The 23846-nt window shown below is 38.3% G+C and overlaps 1 protein-coding gene across 1 annotated transcript in view; it reads left to right on the top strand.

Moving 5' to 3' along the window:
• asic4b (acid-sensing (proton-gated) ion channel family member 4b) overlaps positions 1-23373 on the top strand; it is a 63257-nt gene extending 39884 nt beyond the window's left edge. The window contains exons 2-10 of the mRNA XM_051707716.1: positions 11853-11997; positions 14185-14312; positions 15133-15286; positions 15598-15651; positions 16084-16237; positions 16772-16863; positions 17057-17136; positions 22924-23103; positions 23225-23373. Coding sequence (XP_051563676.1) covers positions 11853-11997; positions 14185-14312; positions 15133-15286; positions 15598-15651; positions 16084-16237; positions 16772-16863; positions 17057-17136; positions 22924-23103; positions 23225-23332 — 1095 coding nt within the window. The 3' untranslated portion in view covers positions 23333-23373. The remainder of the gene's footprint in view (positions 1-11852; positions 11998-14184; positions 14313-15132; positions 15287-15597; positions 15652-16083; positions 16238-16771; positions 16864-17056; positions 17137-22923; positions 23104-23224) is intronic.
• The last annotated feature ends 473 nt before the right edge of the window (positions 23374-23846 follow it).

Below are 23846 nucleotides of genomic sequence, written 5' to 3'. Positions count from 1 at the left end.
TATAAATGAATATATGAGTCTGCTTCTTCAACTACAGGCACTTCTGATGTCCCAGGGATTCATTTTTATTAAAGCATTTTTAAACATATTTCAACTTTTTTCTGTTTGTTATATTAAGTTCACATTAAACCTGTTGGAAACTTTTTATTATGCCTTCAGCATTTGTTTTTGCTACTTTTCAAATGCCTTTTATACATAGAAATTGTTGTTTTATCGTTGCCTCAAACCAATCCTTTCCATCTTAAAAAAATAAATAAAAAATCATAACATCAGAACTATGTTATTCTCTAAAATAAAAAATGTCAATTTTTTTTTACAGAAATAACACTGACCTCATTTGTGGCATAATATTAACCACGAAAAATATTTGTTCCCCTAGTTTTGCAAAGTTTCTTTCTTTTTTTTTTTCCTTTTTTTTAAGTTAGTGTACTTGTTTACCAAGGAGACAACAGTGTTGGTGAAGAGCGTTCTTAAGTATGAGACATACAAATAAATCAAGGAAAATATCTCTTACGGATAGAATTTTCAATCAATCAATCAATGTGATTTTGTCAAATTATGCCAAATTTGTGAGAATATTAATTAATCGTATTTAGGATACATAAAATGCTAGCCATGAGCTGAGCCTTAGCAAGACAAAATAGTTTTTATTCCAAATGTTTTTTCAATGTAATTTCCATCACCATTTTCACCCAGATGACAAAATAAGAGGTGATTTGAGATGTGATGGAAATTACATTTGTTCATGGAACAAAAATTACCTACATGAGTTTGCCTGCCTTTGAGACAGAATCTCAAGGTTATTTACCCCCAGTCCAGGTCGCATTGCCTCCCTCTGCAGCTTTTCCATCAGAGATGTTCAAGCTTTTAGCCTAATGGTGTTGATTAATTAAAAAAATCTTTAATCACATAGTCCTAGTTAGATCTACAGAAACATTTTCATTGAACATCACTCAGTGGGGACCCAAACCATGCAAACATAACACACCGGCAACACATACAGTCTCCACACTCTCATAAAATAACACCACAAACCTACAACATGGCCATGAGCACTCAATAATCTACACTTTAATTGCACAAGGAAAATTAGGTCTGTTTTATGTGTTTTATTGGCTGCCTCTGGAATCTTGATACAGATACAGTATGTTGTGTGAAGGATAAAAAAGGAAAGAAAGATGCTTTTATTTTGCGAATAATTATATGGCTCAAAACTTGTGGGCACTCATGCAGTTGGTGAACATATCAGTGTCTGTGGAGGGTTTTAGAGAACGTGGAACGGAACTACCTTTTCATTACAGTTGTTCAGATCACCGGAGCAGAAAACCCGAAATAAGGCTGCAAGACTGCACGCTTGTGAATATGTGTATATCCCTGATGTGTGCTTATTTATCTGTTTCAGGAGTATGTGTTCACTGTGCTATATTAAATTGTCATTTCAATTGCCATTTCCTTTCATAAATGTCATGACAGGACTTTTCAAGGCAATATAGTATATATACAATACAGTATATGAAGTATATATATATATATATACAGGTGCATCTCAATAAATTAGAATGTCGTGGAAAAGTTCATTTATTTCAGTAATTCAACTCAAATTGTGAAACTTGTGTATTAAATAAATTCAATGCACACAGACTGAAGTAGTTTAAGTCTTTGGTTCTTTTAATTGTGATGATTTTGGCTCACATTTAACAAAAACCCACCAATTCACTATCTCAAAAAATTAGAATATGGTGACATGCCAATCAGCTAATCAACTCAAAACACCTGCAAAGGTTTCCTGAGCCTTCAAAATGGTCTCTCAGTTTGGTTCACTAGGCTACACAATCATGGGGAAGACTGCTGATCTGACAGTTGTCCAGAAGACAATCATTGACACCCTTCACAAGGAGGGTAAGCCACAAACATTCATTGCCAAAGAAGCTGGCTGTTCATAGAGTGCTGTATCCAAGCATGTTAACAGAAAGTTGAGTGGAAAGAAAAAGTGTGGAAGAAAAAGATGCACAACCAACCGAGAGAACCGCAGCCTTATGATTGTCAAGCAAAATCGATTCAAGAATTTGGGTGAACTTCACAAGGAATGGACTGAGGCTGGGGTCAAGGCATCAAGAGCCACCACACACAGACGTGTCAAGGAATTTGGCTACAGTTGTCGTATTCCTCTTGTTAAGCCACTCCTGAACCACAGACAACATCAGAGGCGTCTTACCTGGGCTAAGGAGAAGAAGAACTGGACTGTTGCCCAGTGGTCCAAAGTCCTCTTTTCAGATGAGAGCAAGTTTTGTATTTCATTTGGAAACCAAGGTCCTAGAGTCTGGAGGAAGGGTGGAGAAGCTCATAGCCCAAGTTGCTTGAAGTCCAGTGTTAAGTTTCCACAGTCTGTGATGATTTGGGGTGCAATGTCATCTGCAGGTGTTGGTCCATTGTGTTTTTTGAAAACCAAAGTCACTGCACCCGTTTACCAAGAAATTTTGGAGCACTTCATGCTTCCTTCTGCTGACCAGCTTTTTAAAGATGCTGATTTCATTTTCCAGCAGGATTTGGCACCTGCCCACACTGCCAAAAGCACCAAAAGTTGGTTAAATGACCATGGTGTTGGTGTGCTTGACTGGCCAGCAAACTCACCAGATCTGAACCCCATAGAGAATCTATGGGGTATTGTCAAGAGGAAAATGAGAAACAAGAGACCAAAAAATGCAGATGAGCTGAAGGCCACTGTCAAAGAAACCTGGGCTTCCATACCACCTCAGCAGTGCCACAAACTGATCACCTCCATGCCACGCCGAATTGAGGCAGTAATTAAAGCAAAAGGAGCCCCTACCAAGTATTGAGTACATATACAGTAAATGAACATAATTTCCGGAAGGCCAACAATTCACTAAAAATGTTTTTTTTATTGGTCTTATGATGTATTCTAATTTGTTGAGATAGTGAATTGGTGGGTTTTTGTTAAATGTGAGCCAAAATCATCACAATTAAAAGAACCAAAGACTTAAACTACTTCAGTCTGTGTGCATTGAATTTATTTAATACACGAGTTTCACAATTTGAGTTGAATTACTGAAATAAATGAACTTTTCCACGACATTCTAATTTATTGAGATGCACCTGTATATATATATATATATATATATATATATATATATATATATATATATATATATATAAATTAAAGTCGATTAAAGTTTTTAATTGTGATTAATTGCATAATTTTCGTAGTTAATTGCGATTAATCGCCGATTTAGAAAGTGCTGAAATTTGACTAAATATAGGCGTACTTCTTTTCCTGTCAAAATGCATTTATTTCCTTCTTAGCAAAAAACAAAACAAAACAATATGTAACAATATAATGCTTTGTTAACATTTTCCAAACAAAGCCTTCCACAGTATAAAGATAGAAATGCACTAAAAGAGCACCAATTCAAGTAACATTAAATGTCTAAGTGGGAGCTTGACATATTAAAAGTCCCCACATAGGTTGCATATTCATTGCAATGGGCATTCAATCTCTTAAACTCTCATCCTCCACTATATTAATCAGTCAGAAGAATGTGGCTATCCTCTTTGTTACAGCAATCGTAAAGCCACATTCATGATTTGCATCAGGGTGTCAGCCTTTAAAAAACCTTACTTAGGATGAAAAATACTTGATTTCTGTCACAAGTTACATCTATGCTTGTTTTGTATAACAAATAGCATTAAGAGCTCCTTTCCCCATCACTGTCACTGCTGTGTGTTTGTGGTGTGCATGTCAGTGTAATGACTCCAGGCGGACACATCGCAAAGGTTCCATCCTTCCAACGAGTGTTTATGCTGGTTTATGCTGTATTAATGGTAAATCGCAATAAAGAAAAAAATGTACGTGTTAAAACATTTTTTTATTAATTGCATGCATTAACACGTGTGTGTATATATATATATATATATATATATATATATAATGTCATGGGAGGATTCATTCTGTCAATTTGTTTCTGTGTCTCCCCCTCGTGTTGTTGCAGGTGCGGGGTTAATCACTCGGCAGCGTTGCCCAGCAACGCTCATTACCAGCTGCTGCTTGATTAGCTCAGCACCTGCACACTATCTTCTCTTTCCCTTATAAGCAGCCCTTTTGTGTGAGTTCAGTATTGGATCGTTCTCGTGTTATGTGCCATGTTTACTCATGTTTCTCACGCTTTTCTCTTGTTTCTCTAGTTTGGATATTTTTGCCTTTTTTCCTGTGCTCCAGCCATTTTCATCTCCTCCATTAACCAGATGTTTCTCTCTGCTCCAGTCACTGCAATTACACACATTGGAATATTATCTCTACTCTCTCCCCGCTGCAGCTGTCGCCGTCAGAGTCCTTCACTATCATCTTCTCCCACCTCATCTCTGGACTGATCCGTTGTTTGTGCTACTTCTCATTTATTAAACATTGTTATATTTTTACTCCTGCATCTGGGTCCTATTTATCATGAAATAATGATCCGATCAAGATGGACCCAGCAGGACTCACTCAGATTCAACAGTTTCTTTCCAACCAGGAATCACGTATCACCCAACAGGAGTTTCCCGTGTTCCTGTGGAGCACAATGACCTGAAAGAGGTGTTCAGTAAGTCCCGTGCTGCATCTCTTCCTCTGCATCATCCCTATGATTGCATTATTGAGCTTAAGTCAGGTACGTGTCCCCCTAAGGGTGGTTTATACTCGCTCTTGGCTCCTGAGAGGGAGGCCATGGAGAAATACATTTCTGATTCTCTGGCAGCTAAGATCATTAGGCCCTCTTCTTCCCCTGCTGGCGTGGGGTTCTTTTTCGTGGAAAAGAAGGATGGTTCCCTTCATCCCTGTATTGACTTTCGAAAGCTGAATGACATCACGGTGAAGAATACTTACCCTTTGCCATTGAGGCCTCGGTGTTCGAGTCTGCAGGGAGCTCACTCTTTCATGAAATAGGATCTCTGCAACGCCTATCATTTTGTCCGCATAAGGGAAGGCGATGAGTGGAAGACTGCTTTTAACACCCCTAGGGGGCACTTTGAATACATGGTGATGCCTTTTGATCTAGTCAAATCCCCCGCAGTCTTCCAGGCTCTCGTTAATGACGTGCTGATTGATATGGTTGATCAGTTTATTTTTGTTTACCTGGATGACATTTAGATTTTTTCCCATTCTCTCCAGGAACATGTTCAGCATGTCAGGCAAGTGCTCCAATGGCTGCTAGAGAATGGGCTGCATGTAAAGGCTGAGAAGTGCGAGTTCCACTCCCGCTCAGTAAATTTTCTGGGATTTATTGTGTCACCAGAGGGAATTCAGGTAGTTCCAGCCAAAGTTAAGGCTGTGGTGGATTGGCCAACCCCGGATTCTCGCAAGGCCCTGCAGAGATTCCTGGGTTTCGCCAATTTCTACTGGCATTTTATTCGCAATTACAGCCATCTAGCCGTGCCTCTGACTTGTCTTACCTCTGCCAAGACTGAGTTTCGGTGGTCTCAGGAGGCCGAATTAGCCTTCACCAAACTCAAAGGCCGCTTTGTTTCGGCCCCTATTCTCAACAACCCCGATCCTTCTCTTCAGTTTATGGTAGAGGTGGACGTGTCAGATGTGGGGGTAGGTGTGGTACTCTCCCAATGAAGTCCCTCTGATGACAAGATGCATCCATGCACTTTTTACTCCCATCGTCTTTCTCCCACTGAACGAAATTATGATACTGGCAATAGTGAGCTGCTGGCTATTCAAGGAATGGCGCCATTGGTTAGAAGGGTCTGGGGTACCTTTCGTCATCTGAACTGATCATAAAAACCTTGAATACATCCGTTCTGCTAAACGTCTGAACTTCAGGCAGGCTCATTGGGCTCTTTTTTCCGGTCGTTTTGACTTTACTATCTCTTACCATCTGGGTTCCAAGAACATCAAACCAGATGCCCTGTCTCGTATTTTCGATCGTTCCGAGCGACCGACCTCCCCAGATTCCATTGTTCCTTCCAAAATGGTGCTAGCGGTGGTTTCTTGGGAGATCGAGTCAAAGGTCCGCACGGCCTTACAAGGGGTAACGCCCCCGTCTAAAACCCAACTGAGTCGGTTGTTTGTGACGGAATCAGTTCGCTCAGATGTTATCCACTGGGGCCATTCATCCAAGTTAGCCTGCTATCCTGGAGTCGGGCGTACCCTAGCTCTAGGCAAGCAGAGGTTTTGGTGGCCATCCATGGCCCGTGATGTTCGTTTTTTTGATGGTTCCTGCTCTGTCTGTGCTGTTTCAAAGTCTTCCTGTACCCCTCCAGCTGGACTCCTGCAACCACTGTCAGTGCCTTTAAGACCCTGGTCCCACATAGCCCTTGATTTTGTTACCGCCCTCCCCCTCTCACAGGGGTTCATGGTCATCTTGACTGTGGTGGACAGATTCTCGAAGGCAGCGCATTTCATCCCTCTACCCAAATTACCCTCAGCTAGAGACAGTGGTTGCTGTCGTTGATCATGTCTTTCAAATCCATGGCCTCCCGACTGACGTGGTCTCCGACAGGGGGCCCCAATTTTTTCCCAAATTTTGGAAAGAGATTTGTAAATTGCTGGGGGCTACAGTTAGTCTTACTTCTGGTTTTCATCCCCAGAGCAACGGACAGGCCGAGCGGGCTAACCAGGATCTAGAGAGAGCTTTATGGTGTGTGGCCTCTCACAACCCCATGTCTTGGAGCCAGCAGCTCACGTGGGTGGAGTACGCACACAACTCTTTGCCAAGATCATCCACGGGCCTTTCTCCATTTCAGGTTAGTTTAGGGTACCAACCACCTTTGTTTTCAACACTGGAACCCGAAGTCACAGCCCCCTCAGCACATGCACATGGGGGAGGTACTGTCATAGGATGATTCATTCTGTTGGTTTGTTTCTGTGTGTCTCCCTCGTGTTGTTGCAGGTGCGGGGTTAATCACGTGGCAGCATTGCCCTTCAACGCTCATTACCACCCACTGCTTGATTAGTTCAGCACCTGCACACTATCTTCTCTTTCCCTTATAAGCTGCCCTTTTGTGTGAGTTCAGTATTGGATATAAGATATACCAATAAGATGGCACATGGTTATGTGCCATGTTTACTCGTGTTTCTCACGCCTTTCTCTTGTTTCTCTAGTTTAGATATTTTTGCCTTTTTTCCTGTGCTCCAGCCATTTCCATCTCCCCACTCACCTATGTTTCTCTCTGCTCCAGTTGCTGCCATTACACACATTGGAATATTACCCTATATAATATTACTCTCTCCCCGCTGCAGCTGTCGCCGTCAGAGTCCTTCACTGTCATCTTCTCCCACCTCATCTCTGGCCTGATCCGTAGTTTTTGCTACTTCTCATTTATTAAACATTGTTATATTTTTACTCCTGCATCTGGGTCCTATTTATCACGACAATATATATATATATATATATATATATATATATGAATATATTATTTACTAAAAGGATAAAGGATTATATGTTAACATCTAGAGATTTCAAACAATCAAAGTGTAGGGCTTTACTGGTTGTTTAGATCAGTGTTACTATCAGAAATAATTGGTAATTATTTCTGTAGTTATTAATCAATATTTAAATTAATTAATTGGATCTAACTCATTAAAACCTCATATGGGACTCCTCATATGGGAGTAAATGTAGTGTGCTACGTTTAGGAGCAAGTTTGGTTATTAGCAATAATTAATAATTATCAAAGATAATTATTAATTATTAAAATCAATAGAACATTGATGAGAATCAATGTTAGCTTTTTTTAATCCTTTAAATCAACAGTTATCAAAGATAATCGTTAATTGTTAACATCGATGAAACATTAATTAAAATTAACACTAGCTTATTGATCATTCAAATTCAATCAAAGATAATTATCAATTATCAAAAATCAATAGAATATTAATAAGGATTAACATTGACGGGGCACCACCCTGAAATCAGGGACTAATAACCGAATATTAAAACAGTCTCAATATTAGACATCCGAAGAATATCGATTTTCGGGAAAAAAAACAATGAATGAAGGTTTGAATCCGAGCACTGACATCCCGTCAGCATGACACAGCTGTATGCAAAACAAACCAAAACACGTCTCTTTGTAATATAAACGAAGTTTATTTATGCAGTAATATCAATTAATAATTAATACAATGCAGTCAATGAACTTCCGACTTACAACTACAAACTAAACAGTGATATGATTAGATATGGAAATAAAAATAATTCTATAACACATAAGGTGTGTGTGTGACAGTGTGTGTGTGTGTGTGTGTGTGTCAGTGTGGTTAGTGAGAGAGAGATGATTAAGTGACAGCTTGAAAGCTGATTTCGCGATAGCTGGAGATAAAGCAGCCGTGTTCATCACTCAGAGACACGGTTTTACGAGGGGGGCTCGTAAAAGTCCCTTGTTATTTGACTCTTTAATGGATGAACTCAGTTGCTGTCTCACCCGCGATGGCGAAAATGCACAACAGTCCAATTTGGTTGGACCACAATACAGCAAAACAAATTCGTGATAATTAATACCCTGAGTATTAATAATTAGCGGACATGGCGGTCCGTAAACTGTACAAGCAAAAACCTTGAAACACAAGAATAGCACGCTATAATATTCTATATCTGCCCAGACGTAACCTCTTACTTGAATCGCATGAGGACACAGGTAGAATGTGTTTTCCTCCGTCCTTTAACTTTGACCCGGTTCCTTGAGGCTCGGGTGATGACGGGAGGCCGTTTTCTCGCGCTGTCGGCTGTTGATTCTCGGTGGGCTGGCGGAGAACTCAGAAATGTCGACTTGATTGAAGATGGAAGAGAAATCTTTAATCTCTTCACTTCTGTAGGCCAACGGATGAAGATGCGAATTGCTCGGCGGTCTCCTTCGGATCCGTTAGAGTGTTCGGTTGAACACAGAGTAATCTCAACTCGTCCAGCGAGATGGAGATTGTATGGCTACAGTTTCAATTCGGACATTACTTCCTTAAGCCACGAGGTTGCACCGGAGAGCAGCAAAAAGCTACGTCCGTATTCGGTGAACTAAGTCGCTGGAAGCCACTTTGGAAGCATTTCAGAATTATTTGAAGTCCTGATGATGTCATGTTTGAGGGACGTTCTGTGGTGTGCCTCATCCGATAGGAGTTGAGTGCTCGATCCTTTAGTGGGCAAGGCTTCATGGATTTGTAGTCTGTTTTGGACTCCCTTTGTTTGATTTTGGCGCGATTTTTATCAGTAAAACATCTGACTTAGAAGGAGGGGGCTTGAGGAATGTTTTTTATGACTGTTAGGCCTGCCTTTGTCTTCTATCTGAATACATGAGTCCCAACAAAAGATAATCTGGCTAAACCAAATTATCTTATAGTCTCTTTTTCTGCAGTAATGCAAATTAAATGGCAGAATAATAATTAAAAAAAAAAATTTAATGAAAGTGAGGGCATTCATTAAAAACATGGAAAATCACAAAAAAACACAAAAGAACGCATGAGGTAAGCTTACTGGCAGCAGTGTTGCCCCATGGGTAATGCACAAATCCAGGCACACAGAATCCATATGTCTCCTGCGTACACTTCTGCCATCCTGTTTCATAAATCACAACCCCCCTCAACACTGCCTAGGTCCCTTGCTTTTTTTTTTATAAATTAGCTGAGAAGCAAGATTTATACTGTCACAATACTTTCATTAAATATGTGTTATTTACATATATATGGATGAGGGGTCTCTCAACATTGGTATCACTGTAATAAACAATACATCATGATTATATTTTCAAATTAAATGCATAAATAGTACTAACCATGAGAAGACCAGCTTAGACCAGCATGCTGGTCTTTTCAGCAGAGGAAGGTAAGGTTATATTTGTGTTGAAGTAGTTAGTTGCTTTGGTTGTGTTAAGATTGTGCTGTATTAAAGTTGCAAAGTTGTATTAACTGATGTTTCTGAAGAGACGTCTTAGATAAAAGTGAGGAATGAATTTGTTGTGGTGTGTAGTGAGATGTCTGTTTTTTTATTTTATTTTATTTTTTTTTTATATGTATTTATCATCTACAGCACCCTCACACACAACCAAAAGGAAAATGCTCAGTAACAGTAACAAGTATTGCAACAGGCACAAATAAAGATTACACTGTCTACACTCAACTCTACTGTCAGAAATAATTAATGTAACAACACACACACGGTCTCTGTCGCGCTCTTTCTTTCTCAATCTTACATATATGTATACTACCTCTGTCTCAGTTTCTCCCCGTCTTCTTCTAGCCTTGGAATTCTTCTCACTGGAATACATTTTCACATAACCTCTATCCAGTTAGCAGATTACATTAATGAAATATGCATCTCAGATTCATCTCTGTGTTACTAACATCAGACATGAGGCATGTTGTTTTTTATAACCACACTTCTGCAGATTTGCAGGCTTAACTTTGGAATACAACAATATATCACATTGCCTAAAGAGAGTGTGAAAGTTCTCATTATTTAAGTTATAACACATGTACAAGAGTCATGTTTTATGTTCAAGTGTCAAGTCAAGTGTGATATTGATTTAATATGACAGTAAACAGGATGTTAATATCAAGTAACTTAAATTTGGACTGGAACTAACTTTTATATACAGTAGTCTACAGTATAATTTATTTTTATTTTTATTTTTATTTTTTTTTACAGCTAAGAATAAGAGTCAGGTTATCATTTGTATTAGGCTTTTTTTTTTTCTTTTTCTTTTTTTTTTTTCCAATACAGATGACTTTTCCTGACCTTTACATTAAACCTTGGGGTGAGCTTTTCTTTTCTGTCCTTTAAATAACCCCTAGAGAGGAGTTGTGTTCAATGAAACCAGTGGGAGTAAATCAGCTGTAAGGAGCTTGTCAAAGAAAATGAGATGTCAAGAACTGGCAAATACTCATCTCTAGATCTGACCACTGAATAAGCATAATATCTCTCTTTGTCCCTCAAAGAACAGGGTGAGGCAAGGATAGAAGATTAATGTAGGTCAATATTCTGTCTTTCTGCAGTCTTTACTAGGCCCTGAGCTTTAATCCACTCTGTCTCACAGTGGATTACTACAGATGCACATAATTATCTGGCCAGACACAGGTCACACACAAACATATGTTACACTCAAACATAGGTCACTGATATTCATGCATGGGTAATTGCACAAACATGGGTCACATGCAAACACGTGTCTCACCCAAGAGAGTATCGCTATATAGAGGACAGATGTTTAAATTATGACATTTTTCAATGACCACACATTTTATCTATCTATCTATCTATCTATCTATCTGTCTGTCTGTCTGTCTGTCTGTCTGTCTGTCTAAGTATTCAAAGTAAACAAGGCTTGTATAACCTTCAAGGTTCATATATCTCTATTCAAACTGCCCAAATAGGCCTACATAACCTTCAAACTTAAACTTTTTAAACTTCCAGGTAAGGCTTCAACAAGCCAATATTCAACATTTGTCTTGATGAACCTTTCTTTGTCTAGTGTGACTTAATATAATAATAACTGAAATGAAGTCTCCTATTGTACATAGTAAAGCAGAGCAATATTTTACTTTTGAGTTCTTTAAGGGGGTATATATTTCCAATGGGCTGTTAAACAGTCAAAAAGAGAGTATGACCTTTCCAGATCCAGAGGTATTGTTTCATGCATTGCTAGTCAGCATGTCATTGCCAAAACTGCTGCTATACTGGATAGATATTACATTATTTACAGTATGTCTTGTGTGTTTGTGTTTATCTGAAACTCAGTGTTTAAGTGAGGAACATCTAGAGTACACAGCATTTTGGGAAACATGAAAGCTATTTCAAGAGACTCAAATGATCCTGAAGAAGAAAAAGCATTATCTTCTAATACATGGTTGTGTCTGTGGTCTACAGGTTTATACACGGTATGGAAAATGTTACACATTTAATGGCAATAAGACTTCACCCAAGCGAGTGAGGCAGGGCGGCTCAGGAAACGGTCTGGAATTGATGCTCGATATTGAGCAAGATGAGTATCTGCCCATTTGGAGAGAAACCAGTGAGTGAAATTTCATGTATGGCTGCTTGTAAACACATCAACAGCTAATTAAATGAGTCATTTTTTCCTCATTTAAAAAGTTTTACTCCTAAAGAAATTTATTGTAATTTTAAAACATACTGTATATATAACATCATGAGCACTCACATGAGATGAAGACTCCGTTCATATCAGTAACCTAATAAAAGCTATTTTATTCTATGTGGAGAGGGTCCCATCATGGGGGCTGCCATGTTAGGATCACATGACCAGCCACATACTACTCGCTTAATTACAGTAACTGCAATGGACCCTTTACTCATTAATTAAGTTAATTATGGCTGACTGTGAATAGTGAATTTCTATAATGGCACTGGTAACTGAAAACTATTGTGTTTGAATTATGCTGCATCCACACCACTAGGTGTCAGTGTCCAAGACAACAAATTCAAAAAATAACACTCAATTTTTTGTGTATGCTGTGCTGGTCAATATGGCAGTCTTCTTGGACTTACACTGACACCTAGGGGCATGGATACAGCATCATTCAAATGCAATAGTTTTCTGTTACCAATTTCATTGCAGATATTCACTATTCAAAGTCAGCCTTGATTAATGTAATCTATGAGTCAAAGTGTCCAATAACAAAGCAGTTACAGAGATTGAGCAAGTAGTATTCGGCTGGTCATGTGGTCCCAACATGGCTGCACCCAGTCTTCGTCTCATGTATGTGGTTATAATTTTATACATATGTTTCAAAATTACAATTCTTTAGGAGTAAAGAGGAAAAAAATTAATGAGGGAAAAAAATTACTCAGTGCAACTTTAAGATTCACGTGAAACTATTACCTTCAACAGTACAAGCAGATATTACAATTGCCGAAAATGTTGCTACATTCACCGAATTTTAAAGCATTGATGGATAATTCAAAATGCTGCCCATCATATTGACAGATAAAAGACAAGAAATAATAATTAAAAAAAAAAGCGATCAGCCACAACATTAAAACCACCTGCCTAATATTGTGTAGGTCCCTCTTGTGCCACCAAAACGGTGCCATCCCGCATCTCAGAATAACATTCTGAGATGCTATTCTTCTCACCACAATTATACAGAGTGGTTATCTGAGTTACCGTAGACTTTGTCAGTTCGAAACAATCTGGCCATTCTCTGTTGACCTCTCTCATCAACAAGGTGTTTCCATCTGCAGAACTGCCGCTCACTGGATGTTTTTTGTTTTTGGCACCATTCGGAGTCAATTCTAGAGACTGTTGTGCATGAAAATCCCAGGAGATCAGCAGTTACAGAAATACTCAAACCAGCCCATCTGGCACCAACAATCATGCCACGGTCCAAATCACTGAGATCAAATTGTTTTTCTCCATTATGATGGTTGATGTGAACATTAACTGATGCTCCTGACCCGTATCTGAATTATTTTATGCACTGCACTGCTGCCACATGATTAGCTGATTAGATAATCGCATGGATGATTGTTGGTGCCAGACGGGCTGGTTTGAGTATTTCTGTAACTGCTGATATCCTGGGATTTTCACACACAACAGTCTGTAGAATTTACTTCGAATGGTGCCAAAAAAAACAAAAAGATCCAGTGAGGGGCAGTTCTGCGGATGGAAATACCTTGTTGATGAGAGAGGTCAATAGAGAATGGCCAGACTGGTTCGAACTGACAAAGTCTATGGTAACTCAGATAACTGCTCTGGACAATTGTGGTGAGAAGAACAGCATCTCAGAATGCTATTCTGAGATGCGTGTTGGCGCTGTTTTGGCGGCACGAGGGGGACCTACACAATATTAGGCAGGTGGTTTTAATGTTGTGGCTGATAATATAGGCCTAAATTATCATTGTTAAAGCATGAATGACAAACTACTGTATATGTGTTAGCTGTGTTATTTTTTGATGTAAGCTGCTCATACTGTAGGTAAAACGGTCTTTGCATAATTGCCATTTTAAATGACCGAAAATTAATGTTGATATTGGCTATATCAAGACAATATCAAATGTATAAGTAATTACATACGTCTATATGCATATCTGGGAAATCAGGATGTCAGAGTCCATCCGAATAAAGAAGAATGTTTATTTTTAGCACAACCTCTGATTACAAGCAAATGCAGTCTCTGTCAGCTATAATGTTTATCCCACTATGCAAGATAACTGTGATCTGTCCATTCTTACCTCTCAGATGAGACGACACTGGAGGCAGGTATTCGTGTTCAGATCCATAGTCAGGATGAACCCCCGTACATCCACCAGCTGGGCTTTGGGGTCTCTCCGGGATTCCAGACATTTGTTTCCTGTCAGGAACAGAGGGTAGGTTTAAAGGAACAGTTCACACAAAAATGAAATCCTGTCATTATTTACCCTCATGTTGTTTCAAACCCCTTTGCTGTTATTATTATTATTATTATTATTATTATTATTTGGTAATACAGGTTCAATTTGTTAACATTACTTAACAACATTACATAACATGAATTAACAATGAACAATACTTTTACATAATTGATTAGTCTTGATTAAAGTTAATTTAATGTTAATATCAACATATAGTAATACATTTTGACATGTAGTCATGATGACTTCTGCACTATATTCCAAGTCTTCTGAAGACATAGGATAGCTATGTTTAATGAACAGATCAAAATTTAAGTCTTTGTTCACTGATAATCTTCACCTCTGCAAAAAAATATGGTGTCAACGGAGTAGATTTTATTTATTTTTTTTACATTTGGTCACGAGACATGTGAGAACCAATGACATTTGTGAATGTTTTTTATGTCCAACCTGTGTCCACCATGTTTGTTATATTTAGCAAAAGCTGTTGTAGTTCTGAATACCAGCAAGCTGTTCTATATATATGCTGACATTTCAGAAGATATGAATTACAACCTAATTTACAAAATGTAGGAATTTCCAGTGCTGACAGGTATAAAATTAAAAGCACTGTATGTGTTTAGGCCTGGATTTTGTTCCATCGCCAATCATTCTTTTTCTTGTTGAGACTGCATGTGCTAAGCATTTCATTTTTGAAAATCAAGTCAAGTGCTCATTGTTTCAGAGCCGTAAGGTGCACACAGGCACACAAAGAAGCTGACACACTCAGACTTTTTCAAAATCTCTGTCTTTCTAGCTAACATACTTGCCACAGCCATGGGGAAACTGTCGGGCTTCGTCTGAGCCTGTGATCCCAGGATACGACACCTACAGCGTCAGCGCTTGCAGACTGCACTGTGAGAGCACACAGGTGCAGAGAGAGTGCAACTGTAGGATGGTGCATTTACCAGGTATGTGTTGTAGTTTGTGTGTGTGAGTGTTGTCCTAAAAACCATCTGTACCAGTATGAACAAATGTGCCATGTTGGTACTTGTCATACCATGACCACAGAGATCATCTGTAAAACACTTATGCAGTCACATTGTCAGGTGTTCAGAGAAGACTTTCAAGTGTCTCCCATCATTCCCTCTTTCACAGTTCACACAGTGGGTTTCTTGAAAAATAGCATTCTTACCTTTATTGGAGCAGATTTCTGTAAATAATCTACAAGTCATCATACTGATTTGTTGGTTCAATTTTCACAAGTCAAGTATCTCTACAGGCGATGCTGATATCTGCACTCCCAGTAAAATCAAGTGTGTTGACAAGGCGTTAGGTAAGATCACCTAAGAACTGTCCTAAACACATTACTTCAGTCCATTCACCCTAAATTTTAAGATGCTAGGTTAAGGGATAGTTCACCCAAAAATGAACATTCTCTTATCATTTACTCACCATCATGCCATCCCAGATGTGCATGACTTTCTTTCTTCTGCTGAACACAAAACATTTTTTTTAGAAGAATATCTCAGCCCTGTTGGTCCATCCAATGCAAATGAGTGGGTACCAACATTTTGAAGCTCCAATAGGACATTAAGGCACCATAAAAGTAATCCATAAGACTGCCTTTATGTGCATTTTAGAGCTTTACAATTTTGGTACCCATTCACTTGCATTTTATGGACATACAGAGCTGAGATATTCTACGTAATTTCTGTACTTTCCTCACCAAGTATGAAACACCCATATTTTCTGTACACCTCTCTAGCTTTACTCCAGAAGAGCACAGGTGATTCATGTCCCTGTGAGACACCATGCAATATGACTCGGTATGGAAAAGAGCTCTCCATGGTCAAAATCCCCAGCAGGGGCTCTGCTCGCTACCTTTCTCGCAAATACCAGAAGTCTGAGGAATACATAAGGTAAATCTCATGCATAAATGCATACACACAGAATCAGAGTCAGCTTTGAATCACTTTTGTTGCTGTTGAACATATTTGAACATATTTGAGCATTATTATTTTACACCTACAAACCAAAGAGAAAATAAACTCTGCACTTGTATATCCAAAGAAACAAAAGGATGCTTCTCTAAAGATACCTGCACAACACATTTACAAAATATGCTTCTCTCCTAAATTCTATCAGTCTTTTCTAATAATTATAACAAAATTCCTATTGTCCTAACACCAGGCTCTATTCTTGCAGTTATATAATGGGATGAAAAATTTAATTGTGGTCCTCCATTCACTGTCTCAATAAAGGGGGGTCAGTTTTAACAGACTGTATTAAAATTACATTCTGAGGTTTCCACTAATTATTTTCCTTACCTTATTTGGTGCTAATCCTTTTCTTTATTATACAAATAATAATGGGCTCATTCCATACTATTGGCCTACAGGTAATTGAACATGTTTATTAAACATTTTTCATTGTTACATGTTCTGAACTTGCAGAGACAACTTTCTCATCTTGGATATTTTCTTTGAGGCCCTTAGCTATGAGACAATAGAACAGAAGAAAGCGTATGACATCGCTGGACTGTTAGGTACCTTTGTAATCACCACACACTGCAAAAATTCATACTACAACTATTCATATAGCGTGACATATCCACCTTTTCAAAAATGTACCATGGTTTACTAATGATAGGAATGATAGAAAATGATTGGAAATATTAGGCAAACAACTTAGACTTCACTCTCTCTTTTATGCCACCTCTTTTTAATTTACATTTCCAGGAGACATCGGTGGACAAATGGGGCTCTTTATTGGAGCTAGTATTCTTACTATACTGGAAATACTTGACTATATCTACGAGGTATTTCCCTTCTTTGTTGTAATATATGTACATTTAAGGCACTACTTTATTACACTACATGAATGAGTCATGTAGCGGATTAATATCCAATGTGATGTGTGCATTCTAATGGGAGTTCCGACTGTTCAACTAAAAACTTGTGAAAAGCAACAAATCCGTCTCTGCTTGTTTATTATTATGTAGTTGTGTTAGTTAAGGCCACCGACACAACAAATTGGCGATGAGGAAAGTTAATGTGAACCTGCGGTTCACACGTCGTGAAAAACTGCACAAACACGGAGGATTGGAGAAGAAAACGGAGCTAGACACTCGCATTGATGAGCAGCGCCAATCAAGCTAATGGAGGCGTGAGCTACAGTGTAGAGCACAAATAGAAACTTCGTATACAGATAAGTAAAGGGGAACGGTAGAAAAATGCCGATGATAGGAACAATTGCTGCATTTGATGGTAGCATTGAAGATTGGGCTACTTATATTGAAAAAACCCAAGACCATTGGTTATAGCTGAAAGATTTAAATTTCACAAACGAAATCAGAGCAAAAGTGAAACCGTTTCTGAGTATGTGGCCGAATTGAGAAAATTATCAGAACACTGTCAATTTGGAGTCGGATTGTCTGATGCCTTAAGAGACAGGCTAGTTTGTGGCTTGCATAATGAGGGAACTCATCAAGAAGTTACAATCTGAAAAACACCTCATTTTGGAAAAAGCTATGAATGTTGCCATATCAATGGAAACAGCAGCGAAGGGGGCATCAGAAATTCACCAAAAAGCAATGGAAAGTGCTATGAATAAAATGTCACTGAAAACAAATAGAAAATGTTACCGTTGTGGAAAAACTTCCCATGGTCCAAATGACTGTTGGTATAAAGATAAAGAGTGCAAAAAATGTCACAAACAAGGTCACATTGAAAGAGTGTGCAAAGGAATTAAAAAGCAAACAGACAAAGTGTACTCTGACAGAAAACCACAAAGCGGAAAATACAAAAATGTACGCAAAATGACAGAGCACATTTCTGATGAACAAAAAAGTGACACAGATTCAGAGAGAGATTTGACATGCCTTGATCTGCATAATGTGGAAGAAACAGAAGACCATGAAATAATATGGATTTCACTACAAGTGGCAGGAGTGAAACTCAAAATGGAGTTAGACACAGGCTCAGCTTTATCAGTGATTTCCACAGAGAATTACAAAAAGCTATACTCACACATAGTACCACTAAAGAAGACAAAGAAACGTTTAAAGACTTACACTGGACAACTAGTGTACCCAGAAGGAAAGATAAAATCACAGTCACATACAAGAATAAAACTGAACGTCTCAAACTCTGTGTAGTGAGCAATGGTGGACTGCCATTGTTTGGACGTGAGTGGCTAAGGAAAATCTGTCTGGACTGGTACACCATTAATGCATTGGTTGCATCAGCAGAGATTGTGAACAGTGCCACCTGTAGGAGACTATCAAAAATATTGGAGGACTCAGGACAAGTGTTTGAAAAAGGACTTGGAAAACTGAAAGGCATCAAGGCAAACATTAAAGTAGAGGACAATGCAAACCAAAAATTTCACAAGTCCCAACCTGTACCTTATTCCATACGACCAGCTGTAGAGGCGGAACTAGACAGCTTGGAACAAAGTGGTGTCTTGTCCAAGGTGGAATGGAGTGAATGGGCAACACCCATAGTCCCAGTTATGAAGAAAACATCTAACTTAAAGCAAGACAAACCTAAAAAAGGTGCGTACTTGTGGCAACATCAAAGTGAGTGTAAATCCAGTGCTCCACACAGTACAGTATCCTTTGCCCCACATTGAGGACATTTTTGCTTCCCTGGCGGGAGGCGAACGCTTTACAAAAACTGACTTGGCTCAAGCCTATTTACAGACGGAGATTGACGATTCATCAAAGAAATATCTGACGATCAACACACACAAAGGACTATACCAATACAACCGTCTTGTGTTTGGTATCGCCTCAGCCCTGGCAATTTGGCAGAGGGCTATGGACCAAGTGCTTCAGGGCATTCCTGGAACTTATTGTTACTTAGATGACATACTTGTCACCGGAAAAGATGATGAAGAGCATCTTTCCAATCTTAAGCAAGTGCTTAAGTGAGTACGGACTCTGAGCTAATAAAGAAAAGTGTGAGTTCTTCAAGAAAGAAATTTCATACTGTTGACAGTAAGGGCTTACGCAAGACAAAAGAGAAGATGGAAGCGGTGCTGAGCGCACCTCCTCCTAAGAATGTATCACAATTACGTTCTTACCTTGGGTTAGTGAACTATTACCACAAGTACTTGCCAAACTTATCCAGAGCACTCCATCCCCTGAATGCTTTGTTGCAAACAGGGACAACTTGGGAATGGACTGAAAAGTGTGAACAAGCATTTTGTGAGACTAAAAGACTAATCACTTCAAAAGAAGTGCTGGCTCATTTTAACCCTTCCTTGCCCATTAAGTTGGCATGCGATGCCTCACCTTATGGTATTGGAGCAGTGTTGTCACACAAGTTCCCAGATGGCACAGAGAGATCGCTGGTCTTGCACAATCTATGCACAGATTGATCGAGAGGCGCTTAGCTTTGTGTGGGGAGTTAAAAAGTTTAACCATTACCTATTTGGACAAAGATTCACACTGCTGACTGATCATCAACCTCTCGTGGCAATATTCAGTCCACGGAAAGGTGTTCTGGTAATGACTGCACAGAGATTGCAGAGGTGGTCATTATTCTTGGGAGCACATCTGTACGACATTGAATACAAAGGCACAAAACAGCATGCCAACGCAGACTGTTTGTCACGTTTACCTGGAGAATTCAGAAAAGGTATCAACAGTTGATCCAGCTGAGGTGTTTCACGCTACAATTGTTGAACCACTACCAGTAACCAAAGCACTCATTGTGAAGGAAACAAGCAATGATCCTGTACTGGCAAAAGTCTATGACATTACGATTAATGGATGGCCAGCACATGGAGATTCCATGTATCCAGAATTCTCAGCAAGGAGAGAGCAACTGTCAGTGTGTCAAGGAACACTGATGTGCGGTTCAAGAGTGGTGATTCCTCCAAAACTGCGCACCCGAGTGTTGGATGCATTACATGAAGGACATTTGGGCACTTTAAAAATGAAGAGCCTAGCCCACTATTATGTGTGGTGGCCAGGAATTTATAAACAGATTGAAGACATCACAAAAAGTTGTACTGGATGCCAGAATGCAGAACGTACCACAACAAGCGCCCCTGCATCCACGAGAATGGCCCTCATCTCCATGGCAACATGTACACATCGACTTTGCAGGACCATTCATGGATTCCATGTTTTTGATTGCAGTTGATGCACATTCAAAATGGCCTGAAGTAATAAAAATGAAGTCAACAACATCTGAACAAACTATTTCTGTGCTGAGGACCATATTCTCCAGAAATGGCATACCACAACAAATCTGTTCCGACAATGGAAGGCAGTTTGTGTCTGAAGAATTTCAAAACTTCATAAAGAAAAACTGAATTAAACATTACACATCTGCTCCATACCATCCAGCCACAAATGGCTTAGCGGAAAGATTTGTACAGACTTTCAAAAAGGCAGTGAAAGCGATGGAGAAAGAAGATTTGCCTTTGCAACACAAGATCGACAACTTTCTTTTTGCATATCGAAATGCAGTCCACGCCACTACAAAACAGACTCCGGTGATGTTATTTCTCAAGAGGAATCTGAGATCTCACTTGGATCTTCTCAAACTTCTTATTCAAACATATAAATAAGAAGACAACTAGGAGTTTCCATGTTGGACAACCTGTTCTCGCTCGTGATTATCGAAGTGACAAGTGGCAATCCGGGAAGACAGTCACAAGACATGGACCGCTGATGTACTCTGTGGATGTTGGAGACAATGTCTGGAGATGTCATGCAGACCAGATACTGAATTCTCAGGTGAGGGGAGACCCAAAGTCAGAGCACCTACCTGAAAAAGTAGCAAATGTGAGTGAAAATCAACTCCAGAACAAACCATTTTTGAATCTGAAAGTAATGCAAGTGAGGATCGACCAAATGTGGTTAAAGAGACTCAGTTGCCAATGCTAAGTTCTGAAGTATCAGAAAGACGCTATCCAGAGAGGCAGCAGAAAGCTCCTCAAAGGCTTGACTTGTGAAACAAAGTTACAATGACTGTTGAGAAATAAAAAAAGAAAAAAAAGTTTACTGTTTGTTGTCATGTATAACAGTGAAGAATATGTAATGTTATTGTGAAAATGTTGAAAATTTTTATTTTTGCAGACAGATATTTAGTTACTAATTGATTAAAGGGGGAGGAAGTGTAATATATGTACATTTAAGGCACTACTTTAATACACTACACGAATGAGTCATGTAGCGGATTAATATCCAATGTGATGTGTGCATTCTAATGGGTGTTCAGACTGTTCAACTAAAAACTCATGAAAAGCAACAAGTCCGTCTCTGCTTGTTTATTATTATGTAGTTGTGTTAGTTAAGGCCACCGACACAACATTTGTGAAGGAACACCGGACAAGCACATACACATGATCATGTGGGTAACTGACATGAAATACTTTTGGGATGGTGACATGTCCTGCTGTGTGACATTCGATGCTCCATCTAAAAATATTTTAAACAGCAATTTGATCATTCTTTTATAATTATAAGGGCCAGATTAAGACTCTTTGGTGACCCAGGCACTGACACCTAGAGTGCCCCCCTCGCCACTAATTCAACCACTCTTCTGTCCTAAATAATTAGTCTAAGAATGATAGTACCAAATACACTGTATAAAAATGTGATCCATGTGGTAACATTTAAATTAACTGGTTTTATCAATATATTTTTTTTAAAAACTCAAAATATTAATTAACTTTAAATAACAAATTCAGGTTACCACTTTTTACAGTGTACTCTGATAATAACTTGTGAACCCAACTGTTAAAGATATAACTATCTGTTCTAAAATGAGATATAAATCTGAACACGTATGTAGCAAAATATAGTAAATTTTAGAACTAGTGAACCCAACTGTTACAGCTATAACATAATAAACATCTGTTTTAAGATAAGATATAAATCTGAACAAATATGAACAAGCTTGCATTTTGCAGTTCTTTTTATTTTCCTTTTTGCACATCCAGAGTTGAAGTCTCTCCATCTTTTTGGAGTTAGACTCAGTCTCGATGATTAATTTACAGTGTTGGGTTGATTACTTCTGAAATGTAATCTAGTACAGATTACAAATTACACAATTGAAATTGTAATCAGAAATGTAATCAATTAGATTACACTTTTTATGTAATCTATTTAATCTGATTACTTTTGTATTACTTATTTTATGTTTTGATAAATCTAAATTTACAAGTATTTAAATATTACTATAATTGTTATGTAATCATGTAATCCATAAAAACGAACTGGAGTCTGATTATGCATATTTAAAAAGTAATATAATACCAAGTACTTGATTTTTGTAATCTGATTATGTCATCCATATTACATCTAGTCCATTCTACCCAGCACTGTAATGAAAGACTACATGGAATATTTGTACTTTTGTCAGGACCAATTAAAAATGTACTAGTTAAGGTAAAAAGGTGTGAAAAAATTAACCAGTGACCAATTACTGGATTTAAAATGTACAATTTCTCTAATAATACATTCATATACATTTAAACCAAAAATACTGATGTTGATATAAAAAGTCTATGGGCACGTTATGGATCAACAGACCATTTACTCTCTCTTGTTCTTTCATTCTCATTTTAATCTTTAATATTTTTCTAGGTGGTTAAATACAAAATCAAGCGACTCCTGAAACCAAAGACAAGCCAGAAACATCAGAAACAACGGAATTTGATTCAAGAGCAGATCCAGAGAACAAAGAACCTTCGAGAACAGAACCTGAGAGCACAGCTGGCTCCTGGAACTATAGCTACAGTCAGATTTGAAGAAGTCAAAGTTAAGGTGAGTCACAGAAACTGAAGCAATGACTTGCTGAACATTAATTTTTTATGGTTTATGAACCCTGCACCTTATAACTGATGTATCCAAAAATCCATATCATGTGATTTTTTTTTGTCAACAGGCAGCTAATGATGTAAAAGTGGCTCAACCACACAGTGCACATCCAACCTCAATACTACCAAACCATCACAATGCACAACCAGTCGTACAGCAGGACTTTACTTGCTAAGGGATGCATCTTCCTCTGTGCTTTTATTTTTTTCATATCACTGAACTTGTAATTGGGATCCTGAATGGAGCCCATACACCTGAAATATATATATATATATATATATATATATATATATATATATATATATATATATATATATATATATATATTTTTTTTTTTTTTTTTCCACTAATAAAAGCTAAAGCCAAAATCTAATCCAGGACCTCATGTGAAGCCAGTTCAAACCAGTCACACTGTAACAACGCAAACTGTTCTCATTGTTCCAAGTCAGCACCAGAGGAAAAACACAATGTGTTTCACATGTGCTTTTGTTGCATTGGATTTTTATTTTTATTTTATTTTATTGATTTATTTATTTTAATTTATTTTTTGTCTGGATGGACCTAGTAAGGATTTTGAGAGGATTTTGAGAGAGAAAGGACTTCAACTCACAAATCTAATTCCAACTTTCCCTTTTCAATGTCTTTTAAAATGGGAACTGAATTAAAGTTATAAGGACATACAGAGAGTT

Source organism: Myxocyprinus asiaticus, chromosome 9 (assembly GCF_019703515.2).
Source record: "Myxocyprinus asiaticus isolate MX2 ecotype Aquarium Trade chromosome 9, UBuf_Myxa_2, whole genome shotgun sequence".
Classification (NCBI taxonomy): domain Eukaryota; kingdom Metazoa; phylum Chordata; class Actinopteri; order Cypriniformes; family Catostomidae; genus Myxocyprinus; species Myxocyprinus asiaticus.
This window is presented reverse-complemented; position numbering and strand designations above follow the sequence as displayed.